Source organism: Oncorhynchus kisutch, linkage group LG13 (assembly GCF_002021735.2).
Source record: "Oncorhynchus kisutch isolate 150728-3 linkage group LG13, Okis_V2, whole genome shotgun sequence".
NCBI classification, from domain to species: Eukaryota; Metazoa; Chordata; class Actinopteri; order Salmoniformes; family Salmonidae; genus Oncorhynchus; species Oncorhynchus kisutch.
In genome coordinates this window covers 24275308-24298319 of record NC_034186.2, presented here as the reverse complement: position 1 = coordinate 24298319, position 23012 = coordinate 24275308, and the positions used below count along the sequence as shown (strand labels likewise).

At 41.7% G+C, this 23012-nt stretch overlaps 2 protein-coding genes across 5 annotated transcripts in view; one reads left to right on the top strand and one right to left on the bottom strand.

The window, feature by feature from the left end:
* Positions 1-7593, bottom strand: part of LOC109902730 (UDP-N-acetylhexosamine pyrophosphorylase) — a 42839-nt gene extending 35246 nt beyond the window's left edge. Inside the window, exons 1-4 of one of the 4 annotated variants that reach the window (XM_020499336.2) lie at positions 7369-7593; positions 4658-4848; positions 3136-3473; positions 5-209 (exon numbers count right to left, since the gene is read on the bottom strand). In XM_020499336.2, the coding sequence (XP_020354925.1) occupies positions 5-209; positions 3136-3418 (488 nt within the window). In that variant the 5' untranslated portion in view covers positions 3419-3473; positions 4658-4848; positions 7369-7593. The remainder of the gene's footprint in view (positions 1-4; positions 210-3135; positions 3474-4657; positions 4849-7368) is intronic. The other 3 variants (XM_020499334.2, XM_031785788.1, XM_020499335.2) reach the window with 3 other exon arrangements.
* On the top strand, positions 6818-22782 carry LOC109902732 (serine/threonine-protein kinase Kist). The gene is made up of 8 exons (XM_020499337.2): positions 6818-7669; positions 12026-12354; positions 12567-12764; positions 14346-14440; positions 14638-14714; positions 16514-16612; positions 18641-18729; positions 18866-22782. Exons 1-8 carry the CDS (start codon positions 7360-7362, stop codon positions 19010-19012), a joined length of 1344 nt encoding a protein of 447 aa, XP_020354926.1. The 5' UTR covers positions 6818-7359; the 3' UTR covers positions 19013-22782.
* Positions 22783-23012: the final 230 nt, after the last annotated feature.

Sequence of the window (23012 nt, the reverse complement as noted above, 5' to 3'; positions counted from 1 at the left end):
TCACCAGGGGATGCAGCACTTGGCTCCATGTCTCTGTTCTGCCAGCTGTTGCAGCCTCAGTATCCTCTCTGCCTGGATCTGGAACAGGGTCTTGTGGGAAGGCAGGCCCACGTCGTACATGCCTTTAGGGTAGGAAACCCCCAGCCTGGTCCCCTGGCCGCCCGCTAGCAGGAGAACAGCCACGCTGCTCTGGGAGATACACCGCAGACCTGGGAGAGACAATAGAACAACAGTTAATGTACAAAACTATCATTTATTTTACATCATGTAAAGATAATAAATTCAATCTCTGTCTGAAGTTTACATACACATTAGCCAAATACATTTAAACTCAGTTTTTCAAAATTCCTGACATTTAATCAGAGTAAGAATTCCCTGTCTTAGGTCAGTCAGGATCACCACTTTATTTTAAGAACGTGAAATGTCAGAATAATAGTAGAGAGAATTATTTATTTCAGCTTTTATTTTTTTATCACATTCCCAGTGGGTCAGAAGTTTACATACACTCAATTAGTATTTGGTAGCATTGCCTTTAAATTGTTTTACTTGGGTGAAGGGTTTAGAGTAGCCCTCCACAAGCTTCCCACAATAAGTTGGGTGAATTTTAGCCCATTCCTCATGACAGAGCTGGTGTAACTGAGTCAGGTTTGTAGGCCTCCTTGCTCACACATGCTTTTTCAGCTCTGCACACACATGTTCTATAGGATTGAGGTCAGGGCTTTGTGATGGCCTCTCCAATACCTTGACTTTGTTGTCCTTAAGCCATTTTGCCACAATTTTGGAAGTATGCTTGGGGTCATTGTCCATTTGGAAGACCCATTTGCAACTAAGCTTTACCTTCCTGACTGATGTCTTGAGATGTTGCTTCAATATATCCACATAATTTTCCTTCCTCATGATGTTCTATTTTGTGAAGTGCACCAGTCCCTCCTGCAGCAAAGCACCCCAACAACACGATGCTGCTACCCCCGTGCTTCATGGATGGGATTGTGTACTTCAGCTTGTAAGCCTCCCCCTTTAAAAATGTACAGGAGCCCTCTGCTTAGGCTCCTGCTAGGGAACCATGGCAACTGTAGAACTATGAAATATGGTACAAACAATAGGCCTGTAGCTTATTCAAGCAATATAACTAAAACGTACTTGTGATGGTTGCCAAAACTCAAGAACACTATGGAATTTTTATGGCTAAAGTATAATCTACCTTGGCAAGGAGTTTTGATAATCATTGCAGGCGAAACAGCAAGATAAACTCAGAATAACCCATAGTTCAATTACAGTCAGTCAATCTCTATCTAAACATACCAGGTCAACAACACCCTTATTATACAGCTCTACTTTATCTTACAATAAACTGTTGCTATGGGAGTCAGTGATTAGCCCACAAATACGCACACACCACGTACACACTCAAGGGTCCTAAGTGTAACGGATGTGAAACGCTAGCTTAGTTAGCGGTGGTGCGCGCTAAATAGTGTTTCAATAGGTGACGTCACTTGCTCTGAGACCTTGAAGTAGTGGTGAGAGTTGACTGGGAGGTGCTATTGTAGGCTTTGGCTACCCTGACTCATATATACATACACCTGGGATGCATGTATCCTTAGCTTGCTGCTGTAGATGATGGCTGCCCTGACACAAACACACACACACACACTTAAGAACTGACGAGTGAGTGAGGGCACAGTGAGCAGCAGCCCATTTACGTCTCAAGCAGAACCAGAAGCTCTCGCTTTTCTCCTTCATCCCTCAGGCTGGACATCCCTGGCTACAGGTCAGGCCTGATAAACATTTAGAGGTTTTACTCCAAGGAAGTAGTCTATTTCACAAGGCTACGCCAGTTAAATTTATCAAACAAACTCCATATTTCCTAGATCATGAAGAATGAGAAACTGGACAAGGGAATGGTGTGACTGAATTGATGTTCTCAATAAACCCACAGGGCTGACGTCACTGGTTCATATGTCAGTCGTGAATCTAATAACAGTGACGCCCAAAGCAAGTAGCTCAGGGATGTGCGTTTCAACAATACTGTGTAACTCTGGTAGGGCAACATTCAAAACGTAGCACCTACTTGGTATTGTGTACCGGGGCTTGAGGTGCTCAACCAGTCGACGAATGCCAACATAATCCACGACAGAGAACAATTATCTTGGCGTTAATGGATTTCGCCTTTGAGTTGTCTCGCTGAAAATATTCTTACTCTTTCAAATGACTGCTCGACTTGAACTTGTTTAGTTGTTCGAAGTGCGCCTAGTGTTTTTCTTCTTTTGTTCTGTGTAGCACTGTATTTTGTGGCGTCATTACATCATCTAACTACGTTATATAGGTATGCACGTCAGCTTTGACATCGATTTTGCACATCAGCTTGTTTTGCTAATATTGGCCGATTCCGTATGCTTACCAATATATCGTGAATATGCTTTATCTTGAAGCCGATATATCGTGCATCTAGTCGTTAGATGGCACTGACGGTGCTTTGTGAAATAAAATCTAGGACCCCACTTAGCCATTTCAACATCACAAGCCATCATGGTTTACCCCGTTTACCCTAAAAGGGTTGCCAGGTCACGTAATGGTTGCCACGGTCTTGTTTAACCTCAGGATTGGCATTATCTGATCCCAGTAAATCCTCCATGCTGCTGCCTGTCACTGTGCTGTTTGAAGTGGTTTACCAGAGACATGTTAGATGGGTTAGTTTCAGTAGCCCTGCAGCAATGATCATCCCACCAACTGGGAGTGTTTCATAAGGTTTGACCTCAGTTTATGCCCTTGTGTAACTGAGAAGACACACACACACACACACACACACACACACAAATCATATTGCACACCATAAAACCTGATACGATTTCCCCGTCTGCCTGTTTCACTTCCTGGTAGCATATAAAATAATTGAGGTTGTTGTAAATCGGTGGAACTCAATCCCTTGAATGAAATAAGCTCCTATTTATAAAGCTAAATAGAAACTGCTTCAGGCTTTGCTGAAGCAATGCATCATTATGACTGAGTCACAAAAGTGTCAACTCCAAGCTAAATCAAGATTGGAGTTTTCATGTATTTGACATACAGTACTTGATCCTGGTCTTGTCCCAACTCCCCCCCCCAAAAAAATGGGAACCCCTGTACCAGCCAACTCACCCTTCTCTTCCCAGTCCTTGAGGCAGTCTCTGTCCCTGGTCACGCTGCCCAACACCTCCCTGGGCACTGGCTCCATGCGGGCATCCATCTTCTCCTGCTTGCTACTGTGCGACACCTCCATGGCGCTGCGGAAGAACTTGTTGATCTCCTGGAAGTCCATAGCTTCTAAGTCAGAGGTCATCTCAGCTTGCTGCTCGGGGGTCAGCTCGTCCCAGAACTGCACAAGGTGAGACTGGCCGGCTTCAGCTAGCCTATGGGCCAGTCTGCTTCTGGTGCTCTCCATGACAATGATCACACTGCTGGGTTAGGGCTAGAATAATATCCTCTAGGGAATCTACCTACCACACCCAGAACAGAATAGGAAAGTGTTGTGAGTGTCAGGAATATGTAACTAGCCTACACAGTCATGACGGTTGACCACATTACTGGGCACAACTCCTCTGACAACTACCACACCCAAAACAATGGAAACGTATTGTGAGATTCAGAGTCACATCAGATATAAAAACACTTGTACAGCGTCATTTCAATACACTTGTTCTAAATAGAAACATAGATGTTGGTAGCTCTCTGTTTCAACAATGGCCAGATTGTACAATGTATTATCTGAATTTTAGTCATACAACAATTTGTCTTGCTGCTTTTTGTTCTATGTTGCTATGTCTGTATGCTATGTCTTGCTTGTCCTATGTTGCTATTCTCTATATTGTAAATTGTTTTTAATAACCTGCCCAGGGACTGCGGTTGAAAATGAGCCGGCTGGCTAAAACCGGCACTTTTACTGAAATATTGATTAATGTGCACTGTCCCTGTAAAAATAAAATAAACTCAAACACGTATATCATTGATCTCTGTGGTACCATAATGAGACAGGTGTGCCTGCCATGTTTCTTCAAGCAAATCATTAGCTAGGTAACTTCATTAGGTACATATGAGGACATTCCAGTAGGGGACTTGTTACAAACTAGATTACATGGCCATCTGACCATTTTCCCAGAAACTGAGCAGTCAATTTGCCACCCCAATACTGGCGTAAATGTGCTTTATCTTGAAGCCTAGTCTACTGCAATAAGCAGGCCAGAACCATATCCTCGGGACACCAAGTGGTGTTTACTTATGTTGACACTAAACAGAACATTTCCCCTGTCAGACAATCCAAGAGATAGGAAGTGTTCTAAAATGCAATAAATACACAAGTCCCTCTTTGATGCACCAAATCTATTTCCAGGCAGGATATTTCTGTTACCTTACTAAATGTAATACTACACATTTAACACTATCATATAGAACAATAATTCCGCGGTTATGTTAACTAATAAAAACGGATATTAGCTAGCAACCTAACTAAATGATGACAATCATCATCATACCATTTGTGGTCCTAAACAGCAAGCTAGGAGGCGAATGATGATAATTGAAACCTCGTATTCTACAAAACTGGTTTATATATTTTTGGGGCGAACTATATTATTCGATGTAAATGTAGCTAAGATAATAGAAATTTGAGTTCATATAAGCTTACCTTCAACGCTGTGTCTATGAATCAATTTGACCGGACAGCGTCGAACAGCAGAATATTGTATTGGCCACCGTGCGCCCCGCCCCCTCGAGTACACCTCCTACATCGCTTTGACGTGGCACTCGAGTCGAATGGGAACGCCCTGCAGCTCACTTACATTTTGCCTTTACAGTATTGAAGAAAAGGTCAGCAAACTGAGAAAGATCAGAAAGATTAGATTAACGATAAAGATGAACCATGAACAGACTATGGGAAGTAAAATAGTTATGAGACCATCCAACGAGAAAAATTGCCGTAGTTATAATTATTTGTCATTTTTTAACTGAAGACTGATCCCCTATCTGTAGGGGATAACAACTATCCATCCAATCAGGTACGAGAAGAAGTAGAAACGTGACGTTTGACTTTAATTATGGGTATTAGGTATTTTCTCCCTTTCTCCCTCCCTAGGTATTTTATGTATCAGCAAGTCACATATGTTATAGCAACCTGTTAGATAGTGGCACAGTCGATGATGTGGGAGCAACCATTGGTTGATGCATGCAGCGTCTGAGCAGGGGAACGTGACCATAATCAGTTCGGAATGCAGCTGCATGCGACCCAATCATAATGTCCATGGTCAATTTGGGTTTACTTTGAATATCCCTATGGGGTTGGTCAGGATCCATTGGTAAATTAGACAATATGTTAAAATTCCAATAGCTCCACATTTCAATGACTTAACTTCAAACCAACTTTAAATTGTATAAATTCATATACAAATATTGAACGCATTAAATTAGAAAAAATAAAAGGTGTGTAAAATGAAAATATTGTCTCATTTATATTGTGCAATTTATTGACAGTCCCTAACTAGCCCCGAAGCTAGGCTATCCAAAGGCAAACCAACTTTTCCACAGTTGCATACCAGCCGGCAGAAGCTACACTAAGCAAAAATATAATCACAACATACAACAATTTCATGCGGTCTGGCCAGAAAAAGCATGACATGCCATACTCCTTTTATCCAGACAGCATCATAGGGGCGCTGTTTCACTCGCTCGGGTGCGTCTTTCTGTCGGCTCGTGTCTTGGTTCAATAAATTATAAATATTTTATTTGGACGGTTAAAGAGGTACGGTGGGCCAGGCCAGGCCAGGCCAGGCCAGGCCAGGCCAGGCCAGGTCTAAGATGTTGGTTGCTTTAATAGGAGACCAGAATTCATATGCTTCATGTAACGCCTACAAGAGGACTGCATGGACTTTCAAAAACCATGTGATCAAAGGTAATTTAGTGGACTGTACATTTCTAGTTACAAGCTACAGCCGTTACCTGCATTATGGGAGGCTCCATTGTCAACCAATCATTAGGGAGTTTTTGTTTGACTCACGTGAATGTGGTGGAAGACCTGAAACAGGAACCAACTTTGCGCAATTCATGTAATAGTGGATATGTACAATTGAATATGGTATAATGAGGCTCTCTCACCGATTGATAGTACAATGTACACACATATGCTGAGTGTACGAAACATTAGGAATAACTTCCTAATATTGAGTTGCACCACCTTTTACACTCTGAATAGCCTCAATTCGTCAGGCCATGGACTACAAGGTGTTGAAAGCATTCCATAGGATTGCTGGCCCATGTTGATTCCAATGCTTACAACAGTTGTGTCAAGTTGGCTGGATGTCCTTTGGGTGGTCAACCGTTCTTGATACGTGGGAAACTGTTGAGCATGAAAAACCCAGCAGCATTGCAGTTCTCGACACACTCAAACAGGTGTGCCTGGCACCTACCACCATACTCCATTCAAAGACGCTTAAATATTTTGTCTTGCCCATTCACTCTCTGAATGGCATACATGCACAATCCATGTCTCAATTATCTCAAGGCTTAAAAATTATTCTTTAAACTATATCCTCCCCTTCATCTACACTGATTGAAGTGGATTTAACTGTTGATATCAATAAGGATTATAACTTTCACCTGGTCAGTCTGCCGTTAGAGCTGGTGTTCCTAATGTTTTGTACACAGTGTATATTTAGTTTGTGAGTGTGTGATATGGGGGTTGGAGACATGTTTATTTTTACATTACAAAGACAAACTTGTATAAACAATGTCAACACCGCCATGTTGCACTGAGCCTTGCTGTTGGAAAACCACATCAGTGTCTGACTTCACTCTTCGACTTTTGTCTACAGCAGTTTGCTTTCGCGTGACTACTCAAACGAGCTCAAGGTTAGGGGGTAGGGACGTCCCAATAATCCCAATAGCACTAACCATTTAATGACGGCTGCTGCTTCCGGGAAGATGGCCGGCTAAACAATGACAAAATATACCATTCTACAAATCAAGAAGGGAGAACTTTTCGCTTTTGCAAACTACTTGGATTAACCAAAGTGTTCGGAATAAATGCTTGCGTTTAGGTAGTTTATTTGGTGACCGTGTGCATGCATGTTAAATTACTGTTTGAGTTCGCTAAATTAGCTCGCGAAGTAGCTAACATGTCAGCTATTGGTAGCTAAAGTTGAAACCCGCAACTGACGTATTGAGTTCCATGATCGAGAAATGGAGAGGAGACACGTTTACAGTGCTGGCTAGTGTCGAAACATGCGATATTTTTTTTATCAGTGTGTCTCGCTGGTCGTTGCTATGTTCCCGCAGCTGCATGCAACTGTCTAAAATTTAACTAGCTAGCTAATTTTCCTTGATTCACTCATTTCAATGGCTCACTGTAGTTCATCAGATCCAAGTGGGAAGATACCCCGTCCAGATAGTAGCGCAGTATTGATGGCAGGATCTCCCGGAACCGTTGATCAGGCAATGAAGCCGGTGTTGTTTGAAATATTTGGAGAAATTTGGAACGTCCAGGCCCGACTCGGGCAAGGAGTCTCGGCCTCCGTATACCGGGTGAGCTCGGGAAGGACGAGTACGGCCGCCGTTAAGGAGTTCCTGGCGGACGCTCAGGGCGGGGATTACGGGTACCACAAGGAGAGGTCCGTGCTGGAAGACATCCAAGGACACAAAAACATCGGTACGGAACTTTTTATTGTAATATGGTTGTAACGTTACTGTGCACAATCTCTGGAATTACAGAGCTCGTCTTCTAGTGTGCCTGGTCATCGATGAGGTAATCTGAGAATCAAATTATGAATCGTATTACAAAGGGTTTAGCATCGTACTTGAAATCTGTGTTTTTATCAAGCTAATTGCCTGTCCGCCATTACAACCAAGTCACAAATCTCAATCTAGTCTCTGATCTGTCATAGTAAGCTGTTTTTCTGGCAACGCTGGATTTTAAAGCCTTCATTGGCATGTCGTAAAGCCCTTCTCAGCCACGTCAAACGAACACCTGATGATGATGACCCTGACTGACGCATTGTAATAACTAGAGAACGACCTATATGGATTTTTTTTAGGGCAAACATCAATTCTTGGGGGTCAGGGAAGCTGATATTTTAGGCAGATATTCAGTATACATAATGCATAGGTTTGAAAACCAAACAATACATTTGTTTTTACCAATCTACCTACATAACAACATAAAGGTAATACTTTATTTTGAATGGTAAATCTCTTGATAAAGTGGGTTAATTAAGATGGTATAGGTGTAACCGATGTGAAATGGCTAGCTAGTTAGCGGTGGTGCGCGCTAGCGGCGTTTCAATCGGTGACGTCACTTGCTCTGAGACCTTGAAGTAGTGGTTCCCCTTGCTCTGCAAGGGCCGCGGCTTTTGTGGAGCGATGGGTAACGATGCTTCGAGGGTGACTGTTGACGTGTGCAGAGCGTCACTGGTCGGGGCGAGGGGGCAGTCGTAAAGTCTAAACTGTTACATAGGCATACTCACAATACAGGTGAATGCATATTCAATAGGAGTATGTGCATGCATTGAGTTATTGCGCTTGTTTTGGCTGATCTGTGGAGTCTATGGTGCTACAGATGACAAACTATGTTTGCCTTCCATATGGAAGGACATCATATAGGCACAGATGTTAGCTTGAGAATATAAAAGAACATAGACTCGATGCAAATTGGTCCAACATGATGACTTGTGATCACGGATTCTTATGAAACAAGTATTTTTGTTGTCATTTTCCGTGATCTGAAAAGTACTTTTTTTTCAGCTGCCAGGATTAAATTTGAAACGACTCAATTGGCTAGTTCAGCTATCTGTCAAGAACTGGCTGGGTTGTAACTAGAGGTCGACTTTTTCAACGCCGATACTGATTATTGGAGGACCCAAAAAAGCCGATACCGATTAATCGGCAGATTTAATTTTTTATTTGTAATAATTACAATTACAACAATACTGAATGAACACTTATTTTAACATAATATAATACATCAATAAAAATCAATTTAGCCTCAAATAAAATAATGAAACATGTTCAATTTGGTTTAAATAATGCAAAAACAAAGTGTTGAGATGTAAAAGTGCAATATGTGCCATGTAAAAAAGCTAACGTTTGAGTTCCTTGCTCAGAACATATGAAAGCTGGTGGTTCCTTTTAACATGAGACTTCAATATTCCAAGGTAAGAGGTTTTAGGTTGTAGTTAATATAGTATTTATAGGACTATTTCTCCCTATACCATTTGCATTTCATATACCTTTGACTATTGGATGTTCTTATAGGCACTTTAGTATTGCCAGTGTAACAGTATATCTTCTGTCCCTCTCCTCGCCCCTACCTGGGCTCGAACCAGGAACACATTGACAACAGCCACACTCGAAGCAGTAGTAACGACCCATGCAGAGCAAGGGGAACAACTACTCCAAGTTTCAGAGCGAGTGACGTTTGAAACACTATTAGCGCGCACCCCGCTAACTAGCTAGCCATTTCACATCGGTTACACCAGCCATTAGGCTGATAGTCTTGAAGTCATAAACAGCGCTGTGGTTGCAGAGAGCTGCATGCAAAACGCACAAAAGTGCTGTTTGAATGAATGCTTACAAGCCTGCTGCTGCCTACCATCGCTCAGTCAGACTACTCTATCAAATATCAAATCATAGACTTAATTATAACATAATAACTCACAGAAATACGAGCATTTGGTCATTAATATGGTCGAATCCGGAAACCATCATTTTGAAAACAAAACGTTTATTATTTCAGTGAAATACGGAACTATTTGTTATTTTATCTAATGGGTGGCATCCCTATGTCTAAATATTCTTGTTACATTGTACAACCTTCAATGTTATGTCATAATTACGTACAATTCTGGCAAATTAGTTCGCAATGAGCCAGGCTGCTCAAACTGTTGCATATACCCTCACTCTGCGTGCAATGAACGCAAGAGAAGTGACACAATTTCACCTGGTTAATATTGCTTGCTAACCTGGATTTCTTTTAGCTAAATATGCAGGTTTAAAAATATATACTTCTGTGTATTGATTTTAAGAAAGACATTGGTGTTTATGATTAGGTACAGTCGTGCAACGATTGTGTTTTTTTTCGCAAATGCGCTTTTGTTCAATCATCCCCCAGCGTTGCATCGATTATATGCAACGCAGGACACGCTAGGTAAACTAGTAATATCATCAACCATGTGTAGTTAACTAGTGATTATGATTGATTGATAGTTTTTTATAAGGTAAGTTTAATGCTAGCTAGCAACTTACCTTGGCTTATACTGCATTCGTGTAACAGGCAGTCTCCTTGTGGAGTGCAATGAGAGGCATTTGGTTAGAGCGTTGGACTAGTTAACTGTAAGGTTGCAAGATTGAATTCCAGAGCTGACATGGTAAATATCTGTCATTCTGCCCCTGAACAAGGCAGTTAACCCACCGTTCCTAGGCCATCATTGAAAATAAGAATGTGTTCTTAACTGACTTGCCTAGTTAAATAAAGGTGTACATTTAAAAAAAAAAAAATATGCTAAATCGGCGTCCAAAAATACAGATTTCCGATTGTTATGAAAACTTGAAATCGTCCCTAATTAATCGGCCATTCCGATTAATCGGTCAACCTCTAGTTGTAACTTGATCCTACTGCTATGACCTGATAGAGCGAGGCTGTAACTCCGCTCCCTTTCACTCCGCTCCCTTTCACATCTCCGCATCGCTCATGTCTCTTGGTGAGGTTTATGGCCACTATGAGAACTAGCTCAATGGCGATGACATTAGCTACCAAGTCATAATGTGCACAATATCTAACAAGGAGAGCGAGGTTAGGAAAAAAAGATGAAACAACGATGCACGTTCTGCCTGAATGACTCAAACCTGCTCATAGTTTGAGAATTTGGAGCGCGCGCGCACACCCGCTGATCTACACCGTTTCATAAACATGCAGGAAGATTCCTCCTTTCCCTATTACGACAATCAATTTAATCCGACTGTCACCACAAGTCAGATGGCTCCTTGTGGAACATGTTGCATGTTCATCGGGCTTTTGAAATTCAACAGCTGGCTGCATTTTTTGGGGGACCTATTGTTTGTTAAAATCAATTTGCGGGGCCTCCTGGGTGGCGCAGCAGTCTAAGGTTGAGGTGTCCCTAAAGACCCGGGTTCGATTCCAGGCTGTGTCACAGCTGGCTGCGACTGGGAGACCCATGAGGCGGCTCACAATTGGCCCAGCGTCGTCCGGGTTAGGAGAGGGTTTGGCAGGCCGAGATTTCCTTGACCGATCGTGCTCTAGCGACTCCTGTGGTGGGCCTGGGCATCATGCACGCTGACACTGTCACCAGGTGTACGGTGTTTCCTCTGACACATTGGTGAGGCTGGCTTACGGGTTAAGCGGGCAGTGCGGCTTGGCTGGTTTGTGTTTCGGAGGACGCACGGCTCTCGACCTCTGTACGGAAGTTGCAGCGATGGGACAAGACTGTAACTACCAATTGGATAACACTACATTTTTTGGGGTCTCGCGGGCTGGACTGAAGTGCCCGGTGGGCCAGATGTGGTCTCTACCCCCCCCTGTAGGTTGACCATCGGCGAGGGGCCAATATCTACCTGATATATCGGCTCAACAGATTATTGGTGGTTCTCTACTAATAACCCAACCTTGTTCTGCAACAATTAAATGAAAGATAAGATATTGGAGAGTTTTTACTTTGCCCCTATATAAAACAATTCAATGTTGTCTATATTTATTGATCATCACCACGTTTACAAGTGGACTTTGGAATTGTTGCCGGAGTGGGCTTTAAAATAATATGGTTTGATTATTAAATTGATATCGCCATACACTTACTTTACATTCATGATATGTGGATACTCAGACAAGTCTTCTATGTTTTTATAACCGGGTGATAACCTTGCTTTACAGATCACATCAGTGTAACCGCAAGGGAGGGATGCATTTTTTCAGTATTTAAACAGAGCCCCCAACTTCACCACCGAAACAAATCTGTGCTTATGCTGACTGTTCCATTCCTGTATGTCTCCATAGTAACGCTATATGGGGTGTTCACCAACCACAGCCATGTGGGTGTGGCCACACGCTGCCTGCTGCTAGAGCTGCTGGATGTCAGTGTGTCTGAGCTGCTGGTTAGTACCCAGGGCCAGGTGGGCAGCCTCCAGAGTGGTGGTGCCCAGCAGCAGGGCCACTCCATGTGGCTGGTGCAGCACTGTGCGAGAGACATCCTGGAGGCCCTGGCCTTCCTCCACCGAGAGGGCTACGTCCACGCAGATCTCAAGCCCCGCAACGTGCTCTGGAGCGCAGACGACGAGTGCTTCAAACTGATCGACTTTGGACTCAGCTTCAAGGAGGGTAACCAGGTGAAGTGGAGTTGAGAACAGGGATTGGTGTGGGCTACATACCTCTAAGGGAGGGTTTTCAAGTTGGTTTTAGCATCTTTGTACGTTGATCAGTTATGCATAAAATTAGTTGACATACAACAAGGAAGCAATTATATGGACCAGGCTAAACTTTTGTGTGTGTGGTTTTCTGCCCGTATAATAGTGTCCGTTCTTTCCTTGTGTGCTCCAAGGATGTGAAGTACATCCAGACGGATGGGTACCGTGCCCCGGAGGCTGAGCTTCAGAACTCGCTGGCCCAGGCGGGGCTGGAGGCGGAGGGTAACTCTGGCTGCTCGGCCACTGTGGACCTCTGGAGCCTGGGTATCATCCTGCTGGAGATGTACTCCGGCATCAAACTCAAAGACACTGTCAGGTCACCCAAGTGGAAGGTACGTCCACAGCACGGCAATCCGTCTCTGGGCCTGTATTGCCACTATACTGACTGTGTAGGCTTTTGTTCCACCCCAGCACAAACACACCTATTTAAATGACTTTACCACATTATTGTCATATACAATGCAGTGGACTCTCATCCACCTGTAGCTAATAGATCAATATGTTCTTCACATACAGTGCTTTCAGAAAGTATTCAGACCCCTTCACTTTTCCACATTTTCTTACATTACAGCCTTATTCTAAAATTGATTTAAATAGTTTTCACCCCATCAATCTACAAACAGTAACCCATAATGACAAAGCAAAAACAGGCACATTTATTAAAAAGGAAAACTGAAATATCACATTTACATTAGTATTCAGACCCTTTGGCAGCGATTACTGCCTCGAGTCTTGGGTATGATTCTACAAGCTTGGCACATCTGTATTTGGGGAGTTTCTCCCATTCTTCTCTGCAGATCTCTCAAGCTCTGTCAGGTTGGATGGGGAGCCTCAATGCACAGCTATTTTCAGGTCTCTCCAGAGATGTTCAATCGGGTACAAGTCCGGGCTCTGGCTGGGCCACGCAAAGACAAAGCCACTCCTGTGTTGTCTTGGCTGTGTGCTTAGGGTCGTTGTCCTGTTGGAAGGTGAACATTCAACCCAGCCTGAGGTCCTGAGCACTCTGGAGCAGGTTTTCATCAAGGATCTCTCTACTTTGCTCCTTACATCTTTCTCTCGATCCTGACTAGTCTCCCAGCCCTTGAAAAACAACCCCACCGCATGATGCTGCCACCCATGCTTCACCGTAGATTTGGTATGTGCCTTTCTGGAAGGTTCTCTCATCTCCACAGAGGAACTTTGGAGCTCTTTCAGAGTGACCATTGGGTTCTTGGCCACCTCCCTGACCAAGGCCCTTCTCCCCCGATTGCTCAGTTTGACTGGGCGGCCAGCTCTAGGAAGAGTCCTGGTGGTTCTAAACTTCTTCCATTTAAGAATGATGGAGACCATTGTTCTTGGGGACCTTCAATGCTGCAGACATTTTTTGGTACCCTTCCCCTAATTTGTGCCTCAACACTATTCTGTTTGAGCTTTACGGACAATTCCTTCAACCTCATGGCTCGGTTTTTGTTCTGACATGTACTGTCAACTGTGGGGCCTTATATAGACTGGTGTGAGCATTTCCATATCATGTCCAATCAATTGAATTTACCACAGGTGGACTCCCAAGTTGTAGAAACCGCTCAAGGATGATCAATGGAAACAGGATGCACCGGAGCTCAATTTCAAGTCTCATAGTAAAGGGTCTGAATAATTATGTAAATAAGTTATTTCTGTTAATTTTTTGTAAAAATGTCTAAACCTGTTTTTCCTTCGTCATTATGGGTTATTGTGTGTAGATTGACGAGGAACATTATTTAATCCATTTTAGAATAAGGCTGTAAGGTAACAAAATGTGGAAAAAGTGAATGGGTCTGCACTTTCTGAATGCACTGTACACAGATAAGACATTTAGGTAATATACATGTATTAGACAGATATGGGTGTGTTGTCCAACCTGCTGTTATGTTGCCTACTGTTCTTTGCTCCTGCAGGACAACAGTGCAGCGATAGTCGACCATATCTTTGCCAGTAACAGTGTGGTGTGTCCTGCTATCCCTGTCTATCACCTCAGAGACCTGATCAAGAGGTAACAACATTCATTCATATGCATTTTGTTTTAGTTTGTGCATAAATGCAGACATTTGATCCATTGTAGCAAATTGACTTTGCTCCCTTAAACATAAGTTGTCATTTTCAAAATTGTAAACTTATTGATATGCATGTGATGATTTTCCTGAGAGAGGGGTTCCTAACGTTGACATTATTGTTTGTGTGCACCTGCAGCATGCTTCACAATGACCCCAAGCACAGAGGCACAGCCGAGACGGCCCTGCTTAGCCCTTTCTTCAGTATTCCCTTTGGTAAGTCAGAAACACCAATACAAAGTCCACAGCAGACATTTTGTTGTGTTACAAACTGGAACTTAAATGGATTTAATTGTTTTTCTTTGTCATTGATCTACACAAACTACTCCATAATGTCAAAGTGAGAGAAAAAACATCTACAAATGCTTACAAATGTAATAAAAATATAGTCGTTGCATAAGTATTCACCCCATTTGTTTAGGCAAGCGTAAATTAGTTCAGGAGACAAATTTGGCTTAACAAATCACATAAATGAAATAATAGCGGTTGACAGAATTTTTGAATGACAATCCCATCCTCTGTCCACATACATACAACATTTGTAAGGTCCCTCAGTCAAGTATTGCATTTAAATCACAGATTCATCAACAAAGACCCGGGAGCTTTTGGAAAGTCTCATAAAGAAGGGCAGTGATTAGTATCTGGCTCACAAAAACAAATCAGACATTGAATATCTCTTTAAGCATGGGCAAGTTAATAATTATGCTGTTGATGATGTCTTAAACCACCCAGACACGTCAAAGGTACCGTTGTCCTTCTGAACTGAGCAGCAGGACAACAAGGAAACTGCTTAGGGATGTCACCATGAGGCCATTGGTGATTTTTAAACCGCTACAGAGTTCAATGGCAGTGAAGGGAGAACGGAGGATGGATCAACAACATTGTAATGACCTCAATGACAGAGCGCAAAGAATACAAATGTATAGAATAAAAATAAACTTGCATCCTGTATACAACCAGGCACTAAAGTAATACTGTTAAAAAAAACACAAAGGAAAATACATTTTGGTTTAAATGCAAAGCTGTAATATTGGGGAAAATGCAACACGTCATTGAGTAACTGCCTCCATATCTTCAAGAATGGTGCTGGCTGCATCATGGTATGGGTATGCTTGACATTGGAAAAGACTGGGGAGATTTTCAGGATCAAAATAAAGGCGATGGAGCTAAGCACAGGTGAAATCCTAGAGGAAAACCTGCTTAAGTCTACATTCACCAGACACTGGGAGATGAATTCACCTTCCAGCAGGACAATAACCTACATACACCATAAGGCCAAATCAACAATGGAGTTGTTACCAAGAAGTCAGTGAAGTTTCCTAAGTGGCCAAGTTACAGTTTTGACTTAGGTCTGCTTGACAATCTATGGTAAGACTTTGCTGTCTAGCCATGATCCCCGAAACCTTGACAGAGCATGAATCATTTTTACCCAAGAAGACTCACAGCTGCAATCGCTGCCACCAAAGGTGTTTCTAACATGTATTAACTCAGGGCAGTGAATACTTATATAATCAAGGTATATTATCGTTTTGTTTTTCATAAAAATAAACATTTTTCTAACACGTTTAAAAAAATGTTTTATTTCACCTTTATTCACCAGGTAGGCTAGTTGAGAACAAGTTCTCATTTACAACTGCGACCTGGCTTTGACTTTGACATGTTTTAGAATTTTGTGTGGATCTTTGACAAAAAAAAGTACAAATAAATTTTAATCCCACTTTGTAACCCAATAAAATAAGAAATCCAAGGGAGGTGGATTCTTATGATAGGCACTGTACCTCATGCTCAGCCAGCTCATATGATAGCTTGCATTATAGCATAATCTTATCTCTCTCTGCACCTGAACCCAACCCTCTTTTTTTTCCTCTATGCTTGTAATCTACGTCTTTATGATATGCATATAGAATTTTCACTGAAAACAACAAATATTATAATCATAGTAGGGAGGTTGGGTGGAGCTGTATAAACCATAGAGAAGGCTTCTTAAACCTATTGATTGAAGAAATGTGTGACAGCTCCTCACATAGAAGACTTGGTGCTGCTGCCCTCTCCTGTTCTGCGCCTGCTCAACCTGATTGACGACAGCCACCTACACAATGAGGAGGAGTATGAAGGTAGGGAACAGCCTCTTCAAAACAACCTTCTCCACTGACGATACATTTTAAGAACAAATTTCTCCTACAGTTGGTCATTTTGAAGATCGGCGATGGAAATACACTGGGGCTCGTGGAACCACAAGTCAGTGCCACGAGTCATCGGTGAACTAAACCATATGATGAGGCTATATATAGACTCGGTGATATGACGTTGCCACGAGCAGCAGCAAGACTATGCACTAACAGAGTATCTGTACATGTGGGACCAAAACAGCTGAGAAGTTTGTCTGCGCTCTTAGTTGTTGCGGAAGTCTGCACAATTCTGCTGTGCACGTTGTGTCGCTGACTCTAGCTTTTAAAGGGACACTGCAATATTCTGTCAATTAAGACATTTTTCTACTTACCCAGAGTCAGGTTAACTTGTGGATAAAATGTTTGTCTCTGCATGCAGTATGAAAGAAGTTAGAGGTAGTTTTGCGAGTGTACCGGTAGACTTCCAGTCAGTTAACACTAGTTAGCATTGGCTTGCAAAACTACACTGCCTACAGAAAGTATTCATACCCCTTGACTTATTCCACATTTTGTTGCGTTACAGCCTGAATTCAAAATTTATGAAATAGATTTTTTTTTTCTCACCCATCTACATACAATACCCCATAATGACAAAGTGAAAACATGTTTTTAGAAATGTTGGCTAATTTCTTTAAAAATAAAATGTATAAATATCTAATTTACATAAGTATTCATATCCCTGAGTCGATATATGTTAGAATCACCTTTGGCAACGATTACAGTTGTAAGTCTCTAAGAGCTTTGCACACCTGGATTGTACAATATTTGCAGTTTTTTAAATTTTATTCTTCAAGCTCTGTCAAGTTGGTTGTTGATCATTGCTAGACAGAACATTCAAGGTCGTCTTGGTAAGTGTAACCGATGTGAAATGGCTAGCTAGTTAAGGGTGGTGCGCGCTAATAGTGTTTCAATCGGTGACGTCACTTGCTCTGAGACCTTGAAATAGTGGTTCCCCTTGCTCTGCAAGGGCCGCGGCTTTTGTGGAGCGATGGGTAGCGATGCTTCATGGGTGTCAGTTGTCTATGTGTGCAGAGGGCCCCTGGTTCGGGTCCGGGTAGGGGCGAGGGGGCGGACTAAAGTTAAACTCTTACATAAGCAACTTGTGTAAATATGGCCTTGTGTTTCAGGTTATTGTCCTGCTGAAAGGTACATTTGTCTGCCCGTGTCTGGTGGAAAGCAGACTGAACCAGGTTTTCCTCTAGGATTCTGTCTGTGCTTAACTCTATTCCGTTTCTTTTTATCCTAAATAAAAACTCCCTTGCCGATGACGAGCATACCCATAACATGTTGCAGCCACCACCATGCGTGAAAACATGAGTGGTACTCTGTGATGTGTTATGTTGGATTTGTCCCAAACACAACACTTTGTATTCAGGGTAGCCTAGTGGTTAGAGCGTTGGACTAGTAACCGGAAGGTTGCAAGTTCAATCCCCTGAGCTGACAAGGTACAAATCTGTCGTTCTGCCCCTGAACAGGCAGTTAACCCACTGTTCCTAGGCCGTCATTGAAAATAAGAATTTGTTCTTAACTGACTTGCCTAGTTAAATAAAGGTACAATTAAAAAATTATGTGACCTGTTAAGCACATTTTTACTTCTGAACTTATTTAGGCTTGCCATAACAAAGGGGTTGAATACTTATTGACTCAATTTCAGCTTTTCATTTTTAATGACTAACAATATCATTCCACTTTGACATTATGTGTAGGCCAGAAACGAAGTCAAACTGGAATACAATTTAAATAGAGGCTGTCACACAGCAACATTTGGAAAAAGTCAACGGGTGTGAATAATTTCTGAAGGCACTGTACATCTAACTAAGTAGAAAAATATATTAATTGCCAGAATTGTGCAGTATCCTTTTAAAACATATGATCAGATGCTACATTGAATAAAAAATATACATGGAAATATACATGTCAAAAATGCCCCTGAAAATGTGACTTTCGATCAAAATGAAGCTGTTGTGTTGTCAGACATCTTGGAGGACATGAAGGAGGAGTGCCAGAAGTACGGCTCTGTGGTCTCTCTTCTCATTCCCAAGGAGAACCCAGGCAAAGGACAGGTAAGACACACACTAGCCCCATAACCAGTGGTCTATTGTAATTTAAATACTTCCATACAAATGAGAGATTTGTACATATTGTAGATCTGCATTTTTACTGCCTTGTCTTAATCTGTGTGTGTGTGTTTTCCCCCAGGTGTTTGTAGAATATGCTAACGCAGGCGACTCCAAAGAGGCCCAGAGACTGCTGACAGGACGGACCTTTGACAGGAAGTTTGTCGTTGCCACATTCTACCCCCTGAGTGCTTACAAGAGAGGCTACTTGTACCAGACCGTGCAGTGAACACACACACACACGCGCACTGAGAGCTCACACACCGTTAGTTGAAGTGCCTAGGCCCCATTCAGTCAGTCTCTGTCATGGTGTGTATACTTACAGTTGAAGTTGTAAGTTTACATACACTTAGGTTGGAGTCATTAAAACTCATTTTTCAACCACTCCACACATTTCTTGTTAACAAACTATAGTTTTGGCAAGTCGGTTAGGACATCTACTTTGTGCATGACACAAGTAATTTTTCCAACAATTGTTTACAGAGATTATTTCACTTATAATTCACTATATCACAATTCCATTGGGTCAGAAGTTTACATACACTAAGTTGACTGTGCCTTGAAACAGCTTGGAACATTCCCGAAAATTATGTCATGGCTTTAGAAGCTTCTGATAGGCTAATTGACATAATTTGAGTCAATTGGAGGTGTACCTGTGGATGTATTTCAAGGCCTACCTTCAAAATCAGTGCCTCTTTGCTTGACATCATGGGAAAATCAAAAGAAATCAGCCAAGACCTCAGAAAAAATTTTGTAGACCTCCACAAGTCTGGTTCATCCTTGGGAGCAATTTCCAAATGACTGAAGATACCACATTCATCTGTACAAACAATAGTACGCAAGTATAAACACCCTTGGACCAGCTGTCATACTGCTCAGGAAGGAGATGCGTTCTGTCTCCTAGAGATGAATGTACTTTGGTTCGAAAAGTGCAAATCAATCCCAGAACAACAGCAAAGGAACCTGTGAAGATAATGGAAGAAACAGGTACAAATGTATCTATATCCACAGTGAAACGAGTCCTATATCGACATAACCTGAAAGGCCGCTCTGCAAGGAAGAAGCCACTGCTCCAAAACCGCCATAAAAAAGACAGACTACCGTTTGCAACTGAACATGGGGACAAAGATAGTACTTTATGGAGAAATGTCCTCTGACCCACTGGGAATGTGATGAAATAAAAGCTGAAATCATTCTCTTTACTATTATTCTGACATTTCACATTCTTAAAATAAAGTGGCGATCCTAACTGACCTAAGACAAGGAATTTTTACGACTATTAAATGTCAGGAAAAACGGAGTTTAAATGTATTTGGCGTATGTAAAGGTGTATGTAAACTTCCAACTTCAACTGTATATCAGATCACCACTGCTTTCTGCAGCCTCTAGGGCCAGAGTTAACCTAATATGCCCTGTAGCTTTAATTACTGTATGTAGCTACAGTATGGATTATACAAATCTGTCCTTTCACAATTTTCCATGTCCTCCTATTGGGATGTATACTGCTGGAGTCTGCTTTTCACATTGATCCAGATTGGTCATATGTTTATCAGAGGGAGATGGCTTGACTCTCAGTAGATGGATAAATCCATACGTTCCCACTCCACACTGGGCTGATGTCAAACCCTGAACAAGAGAATGACTTTATGTCCACCTACCTTTTTATAGAGCACAAAGAGTACAGTACCGAGTGCCCTATGGGTTTCTCTCGTCAACCTAGCAGGCTGTTTAGCTTGGGGCCCTAGTTTCTTTTTCATACTCAACTACTTGAATATGTTATCTTTAAGTAATTGAAACCGTTCCTACTGATTGATCTTGGGTCTCTTGTTGAAGGCTGAGCCACAATTTAATCTTATCCAAAGTTACCTTCCTATGACATATTTTGTCTATGAGATGTTGTTTGTTTTGAGACTTGAATTCTGAAGGTACCACTCAAACATCAGTAGAATCACGTTCTGAGACTAAAAATCACGTTCTGAGACTAAAAGTCCAACCATTCAACTGTGGCACTTTTCTATGGTACATAAAAAAAAATATATACTTTTTTTGTAATTTCTACCATATGTTTTTATATAATAATTTCTACCATATATAGTGTTATTCAATTTTGTCCAAATTGCCACATATACTATGTTTACTCCTGATTGGTTGGGCTGATGTGAATGGAAGTTAAGTTTTCGATACGTTATGAAAGGGATGGGTCATTCCCTAGTTTTGTACAGTACATAGCAACAAGCCTACTGTACGCTCAGAACCCATGAATAGGGTTTTCACAGTTGAATATTTCAGTTGGAGAGCATTACAGCTGTGTCAGTGTTGTAGCCGACTTCCAGTTCTGTCTGTCTCTGAGTTTTATAGTCTGCATGACAAATCAATGTTTGAGAACAGCTAGTTTAGGTCTGACTATGGTGAGATTATAGGCTACAAAGGTTGTGTGTTGAAGATGTTGAAATTAACAACAAATTGTTGCATGCACTGAACTGAAATGTTAGAGGCAGTATTTATTCTGCATTTTTGACTCTCCCCCTTGTTTGTCTGCTGCTCTTATTCAGTCCAAAGACCCTGTGAATCTTAGGCGGGGCACAGTGGCTTCTGAATCAGTAGGCTGGCATTGAAACTAGAACAGTTTCAGGCAGGGGGCTAGTGGCATCCTGCCCATCTCTATAAATACTGCAGCACCCCTTGGCGGTCATGCTGGAGAAAGGCCTCGTCTTCCTCTCCTATACTATACCTACAGTAGCTGATCTTCCAAAGCTCCGTCCTGCCTGTCCAACCTTTCCAGATGCTTTTTTAAGTTGTTTGAAAAAGAGACCATATTAACATGAGCAAAAATAACTATTTAAAGCACATTATTGTTGATACACTGCGATTTACTCCATTTGTAACTCACACTTCCATTCAACTGGCATCATGCGACAAGTGTGGATGCTGATTGAGACATTGTTGACGACGTCCTGCCTATGTGAAGTACTGACTCTAGGACCGCTGGGTGATGTACCACCAATATGTGAGGTGATCCATCCACTGCCTTAGCTACAGTACCTTCTATGTGTTTATAATCTAGAGGCTACCACTATAATGTTCCCATTTAGTATATTTGTTGATGTTTTGGCACACTGTCCCTTCAGTGTGTTATTCAGAATAGATCTCAATGATTCCTTTCTAATCCCCACAACCATAGAGCATGATGGCATTTCTTCATGGACAAATGTTCATGAAGGTTAGAGATTTAAGGTTAGAGATTAGTGTGTGTGTTTACATGTATATTAATTTATAGGTTTGTATGTGGGGAGGCTTCCTGCATCCTCCCAGTTTGTTGATAGGCATTATGTTTCATTCAGGTTTATTAGTTAGTGGAGTTATGCTGTTACAGAACTGCTGTTGTCAGAGATTGCACAAATTGGCGATTTCCTGAACTGAATTGAATCAACCCTGCTTTACAGCACTGATCAAATGAAAGAAAAATCGAAGTCAGCAATGACATAGACCAATCCCCCGTTGCCATATGGTATTAAAAAAACCCAAAGATGACAGGATTGAAATGAGGTGTTTTATTGTCAATGTTTTGTCTGCTAGGCAATATTGAAGGAGTCTCCAAAGACTACAGCACTGATACCAATGTGTTATATAAATCATTTCCCTTCCCCACTCAAAAGACAATCATCATAGTTTTTTAGCAACATGTCTCCTTTGGGTTTTGTGAAAGCCCGCCTCATTGAGCAGCTGTCAGCCCCCCTGTTACAAAGAACAACTGTCTCCAACAGAACTAAAACTGACTTGAATGTGAATCACTCACACTATCTGATCTGTGTGATCAGGATTACCGAAGGCACATATGAGTATAAAACAAGTGTTTGTATGTATGATGGAACAAGCGTGTGTGAGTCCATGCATTGCCACACAGAAAGAACCCTGTGATTGTAAGTCTGTGATTATATATGTTCGTATTGTTTCCATATCTCAAAATAAAGAAAGGTACTTGACTATGTGTCAACAATATATGTTAGTCCTATATGTCTCTTTTTATGGTCTGGACCAGCTAAATCAATATAGAGTAAAACTACACATGATGTAATAGCATAGTACTGCCACTAGGGATCAGCACAGCTATACTTTACAACATACTGCTACCACTAATAGATTTTTTTACTACTTCTGCCACTTTCTTTAATTTAACTATACATATTCTTATTTACAATGACGGCCCACACCGGCCAAACCCTAATCCG

What these genes read in the sequence shown, in the direction of transcription:
- LOC109902732 (XM_020499337.2), top strand. Translation starts at nt 7,360, where the DNA reads ATGGCTCACTGTAGTTCATCAGATCCAAGTGGGAAGATACCCCGTCCA. An exon ending in CCAAGGACACAAAAACATCG is followed by an intron (nt 7,670 to 12,025) that starts GTACGGAACTTT and finishes ATGTCTCCATAG; the next exon opens with TAACGCTATATGGGGTGTTC. An exon ending in TTTCTTCAGTATTCCCTTTG is followed by an intron (nt 14,715 to 16,513) that starts GTAAGTCAGAAA and finishes AATGTGTGACAG; the next exon opens with CTCCTCACATAGAAGACTTG.